At 44.4% G+C, this 15,416-nt stretch overlaps 1 protein-coding gene across 4 annotated transcripts; it reads left to right on the top strand.

Moving 5' to 3' along the window:
• Positions 1 to 6,329: 6,329 nt before the first annotated feature.
• On the top strand, positions 6,330 to 14,815 carry CALCB (calcitonin related polypeptide beta). 4 transcript variants are annotated; one of them, XM_053290887.1, is made up of 5 exons: positions 6,330 to 6,396; positions 7,994 to 8,089; positions 8,778 to 8,909; positions 12,095 to 12,279; positions 14,328 to 14,815. In XM_053290887.1, exons 2-4 carry the CDS (start codon positions 8,004 to 8,006, stop codon positions 12,255 to 12,257), a joined length of 381 nt encoding a protein of 126 aa, XP_053146862.1. In that variant the 5' UTR covers positions 6,330 to 6,396; positions 7,994 to 8,003; the 3' UTR covers positions 12,258 to 12,279; positions 14,328 to 14,815. The 4 variants fall into 4 exon arrangements, with proteins under 4 accessions (XP_053146862.1, XP_053146869.1, XP_053146855.1 ...); XM_053290894.1 differs by having other exon boundaries at positions 12,098 to 12,279; XM_053290880.1 differs by lacking the exons at positions 12,095 to 12,279; positions 14,328 to 14,815 and adding an exon at positions 9,846 to 10,469.
• Positions 14,816 to 15,416: the final 601 nt, after the last annotated feature.

The raw sequence follows: 15,416 nt of genomic DNA on the forward strand, positions 1-15,416 counted from the left end.
ACAGTTCCACCCTCCTGAGATGTTAACTAATCCTTATGATTGCTTTGACACGATCCCCATGGCCTTAAGGGGTTCAATGCTTTCTTGCTTCCTTGAAATAGTGACCGCTCTGTTAGATTGGTTTAGTATACTCGATATGAAGCTTAATGCTCAAGGATGAAAAGTCCTGGGATAAGCAAGAGATAAATACAACCATGCCTGCATACTTGTTTTTATTCATTTGAACGTTTGATCAGGATTTCAAGGGTGAAAATTCCACTTTTAGATCCTGTGCATTTTCGGGAACCCTGCAAAATCTGAAGTAATTAGCAGGCGTCGTGAGCACAGTTATTCACTTCCAGGCTTCTGCACATAGAAACCAGAAAATAAAATCTAGTATTTTAGGAGGTAGAAGCTTGAATCAGTGGCCATTTGACTAGACTTCTGAATCAATGGTTACTTGCTCCATTAGAATCAGTTAAAGTTTTACCAGTCTAGGATGGCATTTAGAATCTAAGTTGAAGACGTCTGTTCAACTTAGACAAGGCAACACATTTTTTTCTTAGAAGAGGAATGTGAGATGAGGGTCAAAGTTTCTTGGATTACCGTCCCCTCCGTAACTGCAACCTTCAGACTACCAGTGCAGCTCCATTAAATTCAGCTGGAAAAACTGCTAAGTGGTTTAGAGGATTGTGGACAACCTTTTACTTAGTTAACCTATTTTCTGCGGTCAAGATGAGACCAGCACCACTGCATATTAAGGAGGGTGGCCAGTTTTGCCCCGATCAGGACTCCCGTGCTTTTACGTTTTTTAGGCTAAGTTTTAACTGCTGTGTGACTAACAGAAACTCAGCAGGTGAAATGAACTTCTGAACTTAAAAAAAAAAGTTGTTGTTGCCACGCTGCTTTTAGAGCTGAGTACCCAGAATGCTGGGGGGCAATATGCTAAATCATTGTAAACCGCTTAGAGAGCTCCGGCTATAGAGCGGTATATAAATGTAAGTGCTATTGCTATTGCTAGAGGCACTGGAGCCCTGCCAGGAAGAGGTTGGCACCTGTAATATTGAGCTTTTAAAAACATCATCTGGTAGTTTTTGATTCTGCAAGTGCTAAGGGGCATATACACTGCTATCTCTTTGGTCCCGTCAGACCTATCGCACAAATGCCAACTAGATTTTTGGAAAACAAGCCAGAACTCCAGCAGGAGCTTATCGGTTTCAAAACAGAGCGATTTGGATCGTTTAAGTTTAGGTTCCTTAATGTGCACATTAAGTACATTTAATTTACACCCCGTCCCATCAGTGGTGGAGAAGAGAGTGCCCGGATCTGGACAGGGGCAGCGTTTCGTCGTCTGCACTAGTTCTAATCTCAATCCCAAGACCAAAATAACTTTAAAACTGGCACCTCGAGCCTCCATCTATTGTTTCACTGGTGGCTTGGATCTGTGAGAAGAATAACCCGAGAATTTGTACCACTACCACCCTAGAAGTCCATCCCCTTAGACCCACTTCTGAACCGAAATACAGACCCATGGGCTCACCCCTTCCATTGACCGAGGTGGGATTTCCACGCATGCAGCATTGACATTCTGTTTGGAAATCCACAGCGCCTGCGGTGGCTGTTGCACGGTTTGGCCAGAGGACAGCGTCAACTCCTTTCCGCCATCCGCTGATTGACTCGGCCGTCAGCCTCTGGAAAGGAAAGCAGCTTCTTAGGCACTGCTCGGCTGAGTCTCCTCATCAACCTGTTCAGGAAAGCAGAGGAGCCGCGCCGCCCGCTTTCCCTATATGATGATACTCGGGGGCGGCGATCATGTTCACACGGCCGTTCTCTGCTGCCAGAAGATCGCTTCCTCCTCCCTCCAAACAAATGGAAACGTTTATGAAAGGCAGTGAAAGCTTTTCAGTGCTCAGAGGTCTCTGGGGAGCAATATACACAGGCTCTTTCTGCTGTAGGAGAAGCAATCAACCTGATGGATTTTTTTCTCCCTCCCCTTCCCATATTGACCAAGGAAGGTTTTTTTTCTTCCTTGAAAGCCACCTTCCCTGCCCCTTCCCACTCCCCAATTCTCCCTCTGCACAGAAAATCACCGCGCCAAAGACGCGCGCAGAAAGAGAGAAAGAGAACAAGCCTGACCTCAAGCGCAGGCCCTCCTAGATCTTCGCCGTCGTCTTGCTCAAGGCAAGGAGACTCTCTGACTTCGTGGATGTACACGCTTGGAGAGACCAGCTGCCCTTATTACCCTCGGCTCTTGTGGAAGACACGCATTGTTCCCTCCTCTTTCACCCACCCACCCCGCCCCCACGTGGTTATTGAAAATTCCAGACGAAGCCAGGGCCGGTTCTAGAAATGTTGGGGCCTACTGAAAAATTAGGTTTGGGGTCAGGGGAGTAGTTAGGGGAGAGGAGGCCGTGTTCGTGGCGCGGATCCCTCGGAGTGAGGGAGATAATGGAGGAAATAGGGAGGGGTGGAGTTGGAGGGCCCTCGAGAAGGGGGGCGCTATTCTTTGAACCTCTCCACGCAAACTCAATTATAGCTACACCCCTGTTTGGGGTCCCCTATGTACAGCTAATGTCCTTTGGGCTAAAGAGTGGGGAAGTTGTCCTCAGCTGCTCCTCTGCATCAGCTAAGTTGGCAACAATCTAGAACACAAGAAAGAACTAACAACAGCCTCCATGCAACTTCTCCTTTCCTCGTTTTTATTTGCCTCATTTTCATGGCAGGGGCCATCCAATGAAACTGATCGGCAAGAGGTTTAGAATGGAGAAAAGGAAGGACTTACATACTGTGTATCATTAGTCTAAGCCAGGGTTTCTTAACCTTGGGCCCCCAGATGTTGTTGGACTACAACTCCCAGAATCCCTAGCCACAAAGGCCATGTCTGGGGATGCTGGGAGTTGTAGTCCAACAATATCTGGGGGCCCAAGGTTAAGAAACCCTGGTCTAAGCGGTTCAGCGTGCAGAACATACACTCACTTTGCATTCAGACGGTCCTAGGTCCAATTTCTAGCTGCAAAGTTCTCCGGTTGCAGAGCGGGGAGAAACTTCCAGAGCCGTGGCCAGTCAGGATAGACAATACTGGGCTAGGTGGACCAGTGTCCCTGACTCAGTGCAAGACGGTTCCTATGTCCAGGAAATACATATGGAATAAAGCCCCTGCTTTGCAGGCAGAAAGCGCCAGGTCCTTCCGCTCTTTATGGCTGGAGTTATCCTTGGCTGTCTAGTGGCTCCTGCCTCTCCTCCTCTCTCAGTATCGGCAGAGGGCCAACCTGTCTGAAATCCCGTCTCGCTAGAGTACCTTCTGAGACCGACTCTCTCCTTGCTGTTCTTCTACACAGTCCTCCAGCCCAGTATGAGCACCCACCCGCACCCGCACACACACACACACACACACACCCAGTGCTGCCTGCGGTTGCAGTAGTTGCGGTATGCTTAAACCGGCCCTGGCTGAAGCTCAGCACCCTGCTGAGCAGAGAAGATCTGTCACCAGGAGGCCTCTTAATTGCACAATGAGGGGAAAGAAACGCCACTCAAGAGTGAAGAGGCAAATGCAACGTTTGCTGCAAATGGAAAAGGGTATGTGTACCTCTGGGTCTATCTATAGATGACAATTAGGCAGCGGAAGAACCTGTTGATCGCGCGCCGCCGCAGTTGACAGATCTCTCGGAGGAAGCCTCTTGAGAGAGCACGTGGTCCCCCCCCCCACCCCTTGCGAGTCCCCCGGCGGCCGGCAGCAAACGGGCTGAGGCGGGAGTCTGTGCGTGGCATGTTATGTCTAGGACAGGCAGCAAGTCCGAACATCCTGCAGGGAGCAGGTGTCAAGCGCCAGACACGACTCGGCAGCTGCTAGACAATGACTAAGAGTCCCTTGAAGAGTGATTGATGTGGCCCTTGTCGCTCTCCACCAGCGGCATCTCCACCTCCGCTGCGGACGTTGCTCTTTTTTTCGCTCCAAGCGCCGGGGGCTTCGAGAAGCAGCTGGAGAGCTGCCTGCCGGGCCGAACGTGACCACTTCAGCCCAGGAACAGAGGGGGGCGGGCGGCCGGGGGCGGGGAGAAGCGCTGCGGACGCAAGCCGGCCTGCCTTGGGACTCCGGCGGCGGCGGCGGCGGCAATGGCTCCTCCTCCGCGCTAGTCCCCGCGGGGCACTTGCCAAGACAATTTCCCATTAAGGCAATCGATCACGGGCCTGGGCCTTGGCAGCGAGTGACTGAATTACCCTGGATCCCAGACGCGCAACAGTCAGTCCTCCTCTCCAGCCCCAGGGCTTGCACACGCTGGCTGGGGACGCCCTGATCCATTTCCTGCGGGATAACACTGCCCTGGCTGGCTCACTTGCCCAAGGCTTGGCGCGGCTACGCTGGCCACTGTTCTCCTCTCTCCGCATTGCATCCCCTACTCCAAGCCGGATCTGCATTACGCAAACCTACCCGGAATATTATTAGCGGTGGGCAAAATCGACCTTGTTTTCAGAGAAGTGGTCCCGCTCTATCCTATGGGGTTACTCCAGAGTAAATGCGTAGAATGCGTCGAGAAGAGAGTTGTAGAAATGTCTTTATGGAAGGAGGGAAAACTCCGGCCACGTTAGTTAGTCCCAGACACGAGCGGCTTGGTTTCCAGGCTACTCGATTGGCGTCGTTCCTCAGAAGAGTCCAGGTCCCTATATCACCTTTGTGCTTCCCCGTCTCACTACAACTAGTCACACGGGCCGAAAACAAATCGTGAATTCTCCTTTATTTCCAGAGCACATCCGACCATTTCGTTCGCTAGTTTCTTTGTGTCACGCTCAGATTTTTCCAGGAGGCGGGAGTAGGGCGGGGAGGGGTGGTGTCCTTACAACCTGATATACATCTCTCTAACGGGAAGTACCGGGATAGGAACTGAATCCCCAAAATGGGGTTTTAGATGAGGCTTCCTCTGCTCCCCTGTATTCAGTGATCTGGTGGCTGCAAAGATGTGTGCAAAAAGGCTTGAGCATGGGTATGTCTCTTAGAAGAGCTAAATGGTAACGAAAGATTCTGCTTTCTTTGAGACACGGACAAGGAATAACTATGAAACTCTCTGAAGGCGTTGCAAATTATCATATTGATTTGGAGTTGGTGTTTGGTTGTTGGTTCACGTCCTAGAATCCCTTCTATTTACCCGCAATCGTTCCACTTCCAGTTCCAAAGTTCATATTAAAGTTACCAGATCTAGGAAACATTTTACACTAGCAGAAATCCAGATCTTTCAAACTTAGTGTCTCAGAGGAATATACACCTGAAGCACGACCGAAGAGTGTTTATACTGACCTCGATGGATCTTTCTCACAAGCAAATAAAGGATTTGCAGCTTCAAAGAAAGATTTGTAGGGCTTTTTCGGCACTCTGTGAAGCATTTTAAGGAATGGAGCGGACTGCAAGTATAATGTGAACCTGAAGCACAAGCTCTCTAGTCTCGATTAACTCAGTTACACTATAATACTGGCATTTACTTCATTAAATTTAAAAAAATCATATAGTTTATAATGTGTTTCCACAAATAACATTTCGATTGGGTTGGGGCTTGGCGGGGAGGTGCAATCCTGATCTCTCCGGGTGAAAGTAGCTTTAGAATAATTATTAACAGAGGTGCACCTAGGTAATTTTGGAGCCTGGCCCTAAAGGGCTTTGGAGTACCCACCACCACCACCACCAAGTTAAGCATCATTTTTAACACGAAGGTTAAAAACACATCAACCAGGACAGACGGAAGAGGATTTGGGGGGACCCAGGGGATGTGGAGGTCCTGGACTTCGACCCGAAGTCCGGCATAAGAGTGCCTCTGATTATTAAGAGCAGAATTCTCCACACATCCACTAGCATCGCTATGGTCAGTGTTATAGACAAAGTTTTAAAAGGAAACCTGCCAACGTCTCTTTTCTGCAATGCAGCATTTTTTGCAGTAGATGTCGCCTCTAATAAGTGAATAACCTGCCCTTTGTTCATTTAAAAAGATATGGTAACTCTTGTAAGGGTGAGAGTATAGGGTGGCCTAGATATTATTAATGACTCGAGACGATTTCCCTTACATTTCATTAATTGTCTGATACGTCCCCCTCTCCTCTCGGTTCCCTCCTCCCCATTCAATGACCTCAATGCAAATAAACCTATCAGATGGGCTCAAATGACTGGCAATTTTTTGTGAATGGAATACTCAGTGACTTGATGATGACGTAATTCGCGAACTGGGGTTTCGTGGTCAGTCTTGGATTGGTTGTATAGTGATAACTGAGATGCTGATTGGCTGGCAAGTGTTCGTCGAACGCCTACACACTTTTACCCTGGCGGTAGATATAAAAGGGGGTAGCTGGGCACTGAGGAGCATCACGATTTAGAAACGCACAGTGAGGAAACCTCTACCACGTTTTACTCTTCCTAGAGAAGCTTTGCATTGAAAGGTAAGCATGTCCTCCTTTTTAATAATTTTGACAAATCTAGCGGTTGCAGAACCCTCCGCAGTGGCGGAGAGCTTGGAAGTCTTGAAGTTGTGAATGTCCTGAGGTTTGTAGTTCAAGAATGTCGAAGTGCTGCCGATTCTTGTCATGTCTTCACCTTGATTTGTGTTCTCTACTTTCTTGAGAAGAATTACAATTTTGGGGTATTGGGGCAGATTGGAAAAAATGTTAATGCACATTTTGATATGAAAAGTGTAAGTGCTAGCATAATAGTTTACAACGACCTCCAATGCGCTGAATGTCCTGTTTCGCATGGGGACCCCCACCCCCATCATTCTTATAGATCTGGTCGTGGTCGTTTAATATTCTGATCACATCTGTCAAAGGAGAGTAATACAAAGCTTACATGTGGTAGCTGTAGTCAGGATACTTCATTTCGTGTTGGAAAAGCTCGTTAAAGCCGAGCATTATTTTGCAGGAAGAGTAGTTCTGTTGACTTGAAATCCAAGACGACGAAGAATCCTGTGACATCTTCAAGACTGACTAATCTATTGAGGCATAAGGTTCCATAGGCGTGCCTACTTTATCAGATTCAAGAACTGGATCGAAAAGTGTTAAGACACACACATGCGCACACAGGCTGTGTGTGTGCGTGTGTGCGTACACATCCGTGTGTCGGGGAGGGGAACCATTCTACAAAATGAGTCTAAGGAATGCATAATACAAGATCCGATCAACCCTATCTGATGCAATAAGGAAACTCACGATACAATCAATAGTTTAGTTATACTGAAGATGCTACAGGGCTCTTTAAAGTCTCCTGAATGCTTTTGATATGAAAGCCTTATTTTTTTCTGTGTGAGGGGAAGGGTTTATTATTGTACATGTATTGCAATTTCTGGATTTTATTTTCCAGAAATATAAATTTATTGTTATACTCAGAATAGGACTATTAAATGGGTCTCTAACCCAACGTTATATGTTTGTCTAATAATATTTGAAGTGAGACTTCTATCCAGCATAATACCCTAAATGACTGTGTTTTCCTTGCCTCACGAGTTTTCTTTTCAGTTCAAAACGAAATGTGCAAGTTTTCTATGCATTTATGTTTTATTTCTTAAATAAATATCTAGTCGCCTTTAAATCGTGTTAAGTGAGACCTGTCCTTCTCCAAGTGAGTTTCCCAGAGTTCGATAAATACCGTATACTGTTTGATCACCTTTCCTCATCTGTTGATTAAGCGGATCTGAATCTCTTCAATCGCACCATTATATATGGATTCTGCAAATCTTCCCAGTACCATTCCTTAGAAACTGGCGACCTATATGTTCTTTGTGAATATTCCAAAGCGAGCCCCACAAGCCTAATCGAATGGAAAGTGTAATTAATGTACCTAACAGATGGCCCGATGCCCTCTCTTTTGCCCCTAGGGAAAGAGAACACCCTGATGCTTGCTTAGGAGTAAGCCTTGCCGTGTCCATTGGGGCTTATTCCCAAGTAAGCATCCCTCGGCAGGATTGCATCGGCAGTAATGATCAGGCAGAGCTGCAGACAGAGAGAGTGGGAAATGGCAACTCTTTAACGCGAGGCTTTCTTGCAGAGAGGACACTATGGTCATGCTGAAGGTTTCCTCTTTCCTTGCTGTCTATGCCTTGGTGGCGTGCCAGATGGAGAGCTACCAGGCAGTCCCACTCAGGTAAGAAGCAGCCAGCTGGGGGCGGTCGCAGCTTGGTGCGAGTCCGGCACGCGGGCTGGAGACCTGGATGCGCCGGGGCGGCGAGCTCAGGAGGCACACACGGCGACTGGCCCCGCAGGAGGGAAGCTTTCTCGTTAGCAGCCACGGCTTTCTTGTGGAAGAGCGGGGCCAACGGTGCTTGGCAGGAAGGGACGTGCGTTTCGTTTGCCTTTGCTTCCGCGAGAGATCGAGTGATGCGGGTTAAAATGCCTCCCTAAGCAGCCGGTCGTAGAGAGAAGAAGATGGTTACAGTGTAGTGGGGCGGGGGGACGACAGCACACAACGGATTTCCACTCGCCCCAGTGCCTGGTGACACTGGGGTTCGTTCGAATCCACGTTAGGGATGCTGAGTGCAGAAAACGGGGTAGTCGTTATTCCGGGTTGACTAATGCGGTATAGAATCGTGCATGATTTCGTGGCGGCGGAGGGGGCAATATGAGCAAGTCACACATGTGCAAGGCTGGCTGACCCCCAGCCACCCGATTCCCCCCCCCCCGCGCTCCGGCAGACGGACTAGTGTTTGACGAAGAGCCTTCCCTTCCCTTCCCTCCCCTCCCCTCCCCGCTTGGCTGCCTCCCCGAGTGCAGAGCCTTAAACACGGTGAGTGGCACTCTGCTCTCCTTCACGCTGAGCTGCCTTCTTCACCTAGATCCGGCTTCGAGCCTGTCACAGACCGGGGGATGCTCGGCGATTATGAAGCTCGGCGGTTATTAAACGCGCTGGTGAAAGAATACATACAGATGACAGCGGAAGAGCTGGAACAGGCGAGCGAAGGAAACAGGTAAGGAGAACCCCCAGAGGATCCACTTGGCTTGGGGTAGGCAGAGGAAAGGGATGGGCAGAGCGTGGGGCTTCCCCCCCCACCCTCTCTGTGTGTCTTTCCCGGCAAAGCAGCCCGCTGGGGGGCAGACGGACATCTTTTCCTCCCGTGGATGACCTTGCGAAACACGCCAAGGGTCCCACTCCCGTCCTGACCATTGGGCCTGATTGCCATACACTTGTCTGTCCCTGGTGTGTGTGCTTTTGGATTGCTTTATTTTGGTAACTTACGACTGAGTTACTTTTTCTTGAAAAAAGAAAAGCGTCGAAGTTGAAAGAGAGGGGGTTGTAGGAAAGTGGGACAGCAAGAGGTACGTCTTGATTTTATTCCCCCCACGCATTAGAGGTGTGTACAGTACAGGCCGTCCCTTCAGTTTCTCCTTCTGTCGCGGTAGTGCATGCCGTTGGGAGGCATGATGGAGGCCCCTGGCAGAAGCGAGGAGGCAGCCCGGGCGATGCACGCAGCAGCGCCCCCTTCCCTTCCCAGGCCGAGGCTTTCCATTGCATTTGCACTCTCCTAATGAGCCCCCCCCCCCCTGTACAAAGCATGATGATGAATGAGACTTGACAGCATGCCAGAGGATATTGAGCCTCCCCTCCCTTCACCCCGCTGGGATTGCTAACTACCAGCATCCAAACTCCCCCCGCCCCAAACCCGTCTGCTTGAACGACGACAGGCAATTAATTTCTTCCATCCATTCCCCAACTTCAGACATGCGACTGACCCCTTGCATGGAACGTGAGAGCACCGCGGAGAGATGGTCTTGGCCGGCCGCCCCCCGCCCTACTCCTAACCTGTTGTCTCTCGTGCTGATCTGGCCTGGCCTGGGGGATGGGATAAGGCATGACTCTGCATGGTTTTCTGTTACTTTGTTCGGCATGTTTTCCCCCCTTGCAGCTTGGATAGACCCATTTCCAAACGCTGTGCCAACCTGAGTACTTGTGTGTTGGGCAAGCTGTCTCAAGAATTGCACAAGTTGCAAACTTACCCTCGTACTGACGTCGGGGCTGGAACTCCTGGCAAGAAAAGGAATGTGCTGAGTGACCTGGAAAATGAACGCTATGCACTCTTCGAGGAAGCCCTCGGGAACCACTAAAGATGCCCCCCTTCCTTTTCTTCCCCTTCTTATTTTTGACACTTGATGCATGTGATCTAACCTTGATTGCTAACTTTGCTATGTTCTTTTGAATCAATTCTGGGGAGAGAATACTGGAGTGGAACATCAAGTCAGGAAGCTAAGGCTACAAGCCCATGCAAACCTACTTAGGAGTAAGTTCCATCTAATCAAGTGGGATTTACTTCTGAGTAAACAAGCACAGGCTTGACTTGTAAGGATCATAATACACTTTTGCCATGGAGGCCTGGGCTGGGAAAAGGTATATTCCAAATTAAATAAATACAACTAAATAGCACTTCTTGAGATTTCATCTGATTTTCTTAGATGTTTGTTTTTACAAATAATCTTTTGATTTCTGGTTATTCATTGTAAAATAAATAAATAAATGTTTCTTTCATGCCTGATCATGCAACTGTTCAATAAACCTATTTTTCTATAAGGATTAGGACTATTTTCTAATTATGAATGACTTTTTAAAATGAATTAGATTTTATTGCAGACTTTCTAGGCATAGTTTACTTTTTTTTCAACACAGGAGAAAATTAGCACAATAGGAATGTTTACATTCTTGGAGTATTTTAAAACACCAACTATCTGATCAATGCAGAGAGCAAAACTTGTACCTCAAAAAGTCAGTGGGAAATTTGACTTTGACTTTAGTGCTATAAGCTTTTAACTTCTATTCAGTCATCCATACCATCTTTATAGAAACACAATATGTCATTTGCAAATATTAGAAATATTATCCAGTTGCAAAATATATATTCTGATTGAATCTATCTAGGTAAGAACTTTGATATTTCTATTTCTATTTAATGTTTGAGTTACGTGAACCTATGTGAAATGCAGGAGCAATTTATATTGATGAATTAGCATGAATGTGGGTTTTGTATATCCTATGGGTCAACATTTTATAGATAATCTAGATTTACAAGGCATACCTTCATGTTCTTGTAATTTAAACATCCAACTGAGAAACATTTCTTATTCCAATTGGATGCAGTCTAGACAGAGTTAAGCACTGGAAGTGTGTTTGAAATCAATGGGATCTTAAAATGCTTGATTTTGGCTGCATAGTTGGTACATTTAAGGGTGCAGCCCTAACCAAATTTTACTGCATATTTAATCTTATCCAAATAATGTGGTTTACTTCTAATTAAATACAGACCTCACTGCAGGTTTAAATGCATATGCCCACCATGGGAATGCCAACACTGCATCCTTTTGCAGTCTTTCTTTTTATTTTTTATTTTTGACCCAATCTGCAATTCTAAACACATTTATAAGGGAGTAAGTCTCACTGAAGGTGGGGGGGGGACCACAAACAACTATGTAAATATGCTAGGATTTGACTGCACAGCTTCTGCCTTTAGTGTTTGCTAAGTTGCCATTAGCATCCACAGCCAATAAAGTTTGCTCAGACATTTATTGCTGATGATAAAAGGACGAGAGTAAGACCTTAGACAACATAGTTTGGAATAGAACCTCTTTGTACAGAACCATTGCTTTTGATCAAGTAACTTGAGAATTGCAATGCAAACTTAGTTGAATGGAAGTATGAGGAAAATTTCAATGCTCCTTTCAATTGCAGTTTATTTATTGTTAAATTTATTTATTGTTAGATTTATATACCACCTTTCATTAAAACAGTTCCAAGACAGTTGTCCATAAAACAGTTGTTCATAAAAACAATGGAAGTCTATAATTTGGGGCCAGAGCAAACTGGCTATAAAGCCCCCTGAAATACAGATATGAAGTAAAGGTAAAGTGTGCCGATTTTGACTCCTGGTGCCCGAAGTCCCCATTCAGCCATGAAACTAGCTGGGTGACTCTGGGCCAGTCACTTCTCTCTCAGCCTAACCTACTTCACAGGGTTGTTGTGAAAGAGAAACTCAAGTATGTAGTACACCGCTCTGGGCTCCTTGGAAGAAGAGTGGGATATAAATGTAATAATAATAATAAATAAGGTGGTGTTGAAAGCAGAATTCTGTCTCTAAAAAATTAACTCTGAATTCTTCATTTGAAAAAGCAGCGTAACAGCACAGAAGAGAGCATGTAACACAGCAACTTGTGTGACTCATCGTTTGGCAGACTTCCTGAGTAGGTCAGGAGGTGTGGGCAAGAACAATTTTGTACCTACCAACGTTGGATCAAAAGGTTTTGGCAGGCGAAGAAGAGATGTTCAAATGTAATCTGCTGAATGTCCCCAATATGGTAAATACAGAGTGCTTCCTTTGGCAATATCAGTGTTACTACTTTGTATAAATTTCAGGGCCCATGACAAGTATGAAATTTGGACCCCAGTGAAAGCAAAACACCTTTAATAATTTCAGTAGAATCACAATTTTACCTGCTTTATTGAAAGGGATAACCACTGTCCCATCAAACAACCTATAGTGTGTTTTTTTAAAAATAAAACCCCCAATTCTGCTGGATATTATATCACATATTGAAGAAAGTGTGGTAGGAATATTTAAATCATATTGATTGGCATAAGCAAGACAGAATTAGAGACTCCTTGTTAGATGTGTGCACTTGATGTGTATACATGGACTACATAACATGATCCACATATGAAAACTGAATTTTATAGACTGAGAATGTTATGAATGCTATGCTCAAATATCCCAGTCTCAAATCTGAATGAATTATTTAAGGATTCACATATTTGTCATTTGTACACTTTCACAATAAATTTAGGTATTTGAGGCTTTCATCTTAGAATCTATGTGTTATGACTTATAATAAAAATGCAGTGTAACCCTATGTGTGTTTCCTTTGAAGTACATCCCATGATTTCAATGGGACTAACTCATGAGTACGCATGCATAGTATTACAGCCTTTATCTGTTTATTTGACTTTTACTGTCATTTAATGTCTAGCAAATGGCTCTTGAAATTTAATGAGTAGGTAGAATTTTTTTCGCCAGGGGATGGTAAGACTCTGGGTTCTTGACTCAATTCCCTTTACTCTGATCTCTTCTCTGGAACCCAGAGTTAGTTTTAGTGGGGGAGGGGGCTGAGACTACAAATGTTTCCCATCCCGCCCATACTCCACTATTGCCTCCCTTTGTTATCGCCACTGCACCTAATACTGCTGTTGCTTGCTCTTTGGGGGAAAAGAATATTCAGGATGGTACTGATGCATAGAATCCTAGCTTTGTTTCTTCTAGGATATTCCCAACTTTTTCAATATGATGTCACTCAAGGGGAAACAAAAGCAGCCATTCTAGACACCTGGCGTAATCCTGAATAGTCTTCTCTATGAGGTAGCAACTGAAATGGCAGTATGGAGTAGTGGTCTGAATTTTTCCTGCCCACTTCCACCAGAGGCCATTTGGTTCTCTTTTGTCAAGTTTGGTCCTCCAAGTCTGATAAAGTGCTAGAGCTGACAGAATAGTATCATCACATGTATATATGCAAGAGCAAAATACAAAAATCAGAAATTCAATTTATTGGTGAATGGTGTCAAAGTATCAAAGTCAAATGAAAAATGATAAACGGAGGCATTAGTTATAAGTCCTAGGAACTGTATAGATTGCAATAGGCAATGTTCACTACAATCTCACTGCTTTCATTTGAGCAAATGCAATGGATTTCATTGGAAGGTGATGTCTGGGGTCATCTAATTTCAGAGGGAAATACCTCCCTCTGAATTAATAATTTCTTCCAGTCTATAGAATATCTGATGCCTCTTAAAACACCAGTTTCTCACACTGTCAGCTCAATACATGGTAGTCTATGGGATGTCTGGGCAATATGTAGTATGATAGAGGTTTTCCTTGGTGTTTTGAGGTGTGAAATTATATATACTGATTTCCTGCCACTTTTGAACTTTTTAATTGCAAGATGAAAAAGTGCATTTAAAAACAGCAGTATTACTCATTTAAATGCTGAACAATGAATCTAGTCATTCTTCAGTATACTATATCTTTCCAATTATAGTTTAACAACTTTTGAAGTAATACTTATACAGACACCTTAAAACAATGTAATTGTCTGTAATAAAGTCCAACATCCATTACCTGAAGCTTTCTTTTAAAAACTCTATTTCATATATAATATTTTAGCTTTTATGCAGCCCATGCCATCATTACCCAATGTAAATGACAATCTCAGTAATCTAGTGGATCTTTTCTGGGACATAAGGGCAAATGTGCTTGTTCTCTCTTTCAATATTTCATTCTAATGACCAGGCAGTTACAACAAACATATTAATATTGACAAAAATTGTAACCTCTGACCTTTCCCTCCTCTTCCAGATTGCCATGAAACTGAGCAGTGAACTCCTTTTAATTTCTCCTGAAAGCAACTTTCTTCCATAAATCAAGATGGCCAAATAGACTCATTTTTGCATCCTTCTAATATTGAGGAAATGTTTTGTTTTAAAATTAAAGCACTTCTGTTATATATAATATATATTCCAAGATAATTATTCAAATTAAATTATTGTATATTCTTTTTATATGCAGTTCTATTTCAAATAAAATGTGACAGCATCTATTTATTTATTTATCTTCTAGTATATCTGTGAATTATGACCCATGCTATTTATCTTGGCAGTACTGCCAAATCTCGGGGATTACACTACATTGCTGCCTATCAAGGCATATCTGTAAGATATGGTGTGATGTGCCTTGATGTAAAACATTTAACTGACATGATTGTACAGTATGTTTAAAAGACACTTACAATATTGTATCATTTGTGAATTTATGCAAGATTAAAAAAAGTATTTTAGATACACATGGATTGAGAAACTGATCTTTCATTTAAACAGTTTTTAAAATGCTAGTTTATGATGTAGCTTTTTGAAAACACCTGGGGGTAGCCACTGTTGGATACCAGATGCAAGAGTGCTTTGATTAATTTCAATGTGGCACTTTGATGTTCTATCTAACACTATGGTGCTCTAGAATAGTGATAACACTTTGAATGTTCAGAATCAATAAATATCTTTCTTTTGTAGAAACATGCATATGTAAAGACAGGTTTTTAGTTCCATGTCTGCTCCTAGCACAAGGAAGTCCTAATTGTGATTGGGGCAACTATGTGCTACAGCAATACAAACTGTACATTATGGAAATATTAAAGAAATGGGGAAATTCACAGTTTTCCCTTTAGTATTAATAGCAATAACACAGCATGTGGATGAAGAGAATGCAGGTTTATCAAGCATCAGATAAACTGCATTTACTATGTACATCCAATCATTTCAGTACCTTAAGGCTGGAGTGCCAAGCAGACTTAACAGGGAGCTGCCCAGAAGAATGTGACCTGGTTCACAGTTGTTCAAATCTAGATTTAATGTGGGTTACTGACGTTAGTGTGATGGTGTGAGTCCACACCAA

This window comes from Hemicordylus capensis, chromosome 1 (assembly GCF_027244095.1).
Source record: "Hemicordylus capensis ecotype Gifberg chromosome 1, rHemCap1.1.pri, whole genome shotgun sequence".
Lineage (NCBI taxonomy): Eukaryota > Metazoa > Chordata > Lepidosauria > Squamata > Cordylidae > Hemicordylus > Hemicordylus capensis.

What these genes read in the sequence shown, in the direction of transcription:
- CALCB (XM_053290880.1), top strand. Translation starts at nt 8,004, where the DNA reads ATGGTCATGCTGAAGGTTTCCTCTTTCCTTGCTGTCTATGCCTTGGTG. An exon ending in TACCAGGCAGTCCCACTCAG is followed by an intron (nt 8,090 to 8,777) that starts GTAAGAAGCAGC and finishes TTCTTCACCTAG; the next exon opens with ATCCGGCTTCGAGCCTGTCA. An exon ending in CAGGCGAGCGAAGGAAACAG is followed by an intron (nt 8,910 to 9,845) that starts GTAAGGAGAACC and finishes CCCCCCTTGCAG; the next exon opens with CTTGGATAGACCCATTTCCA.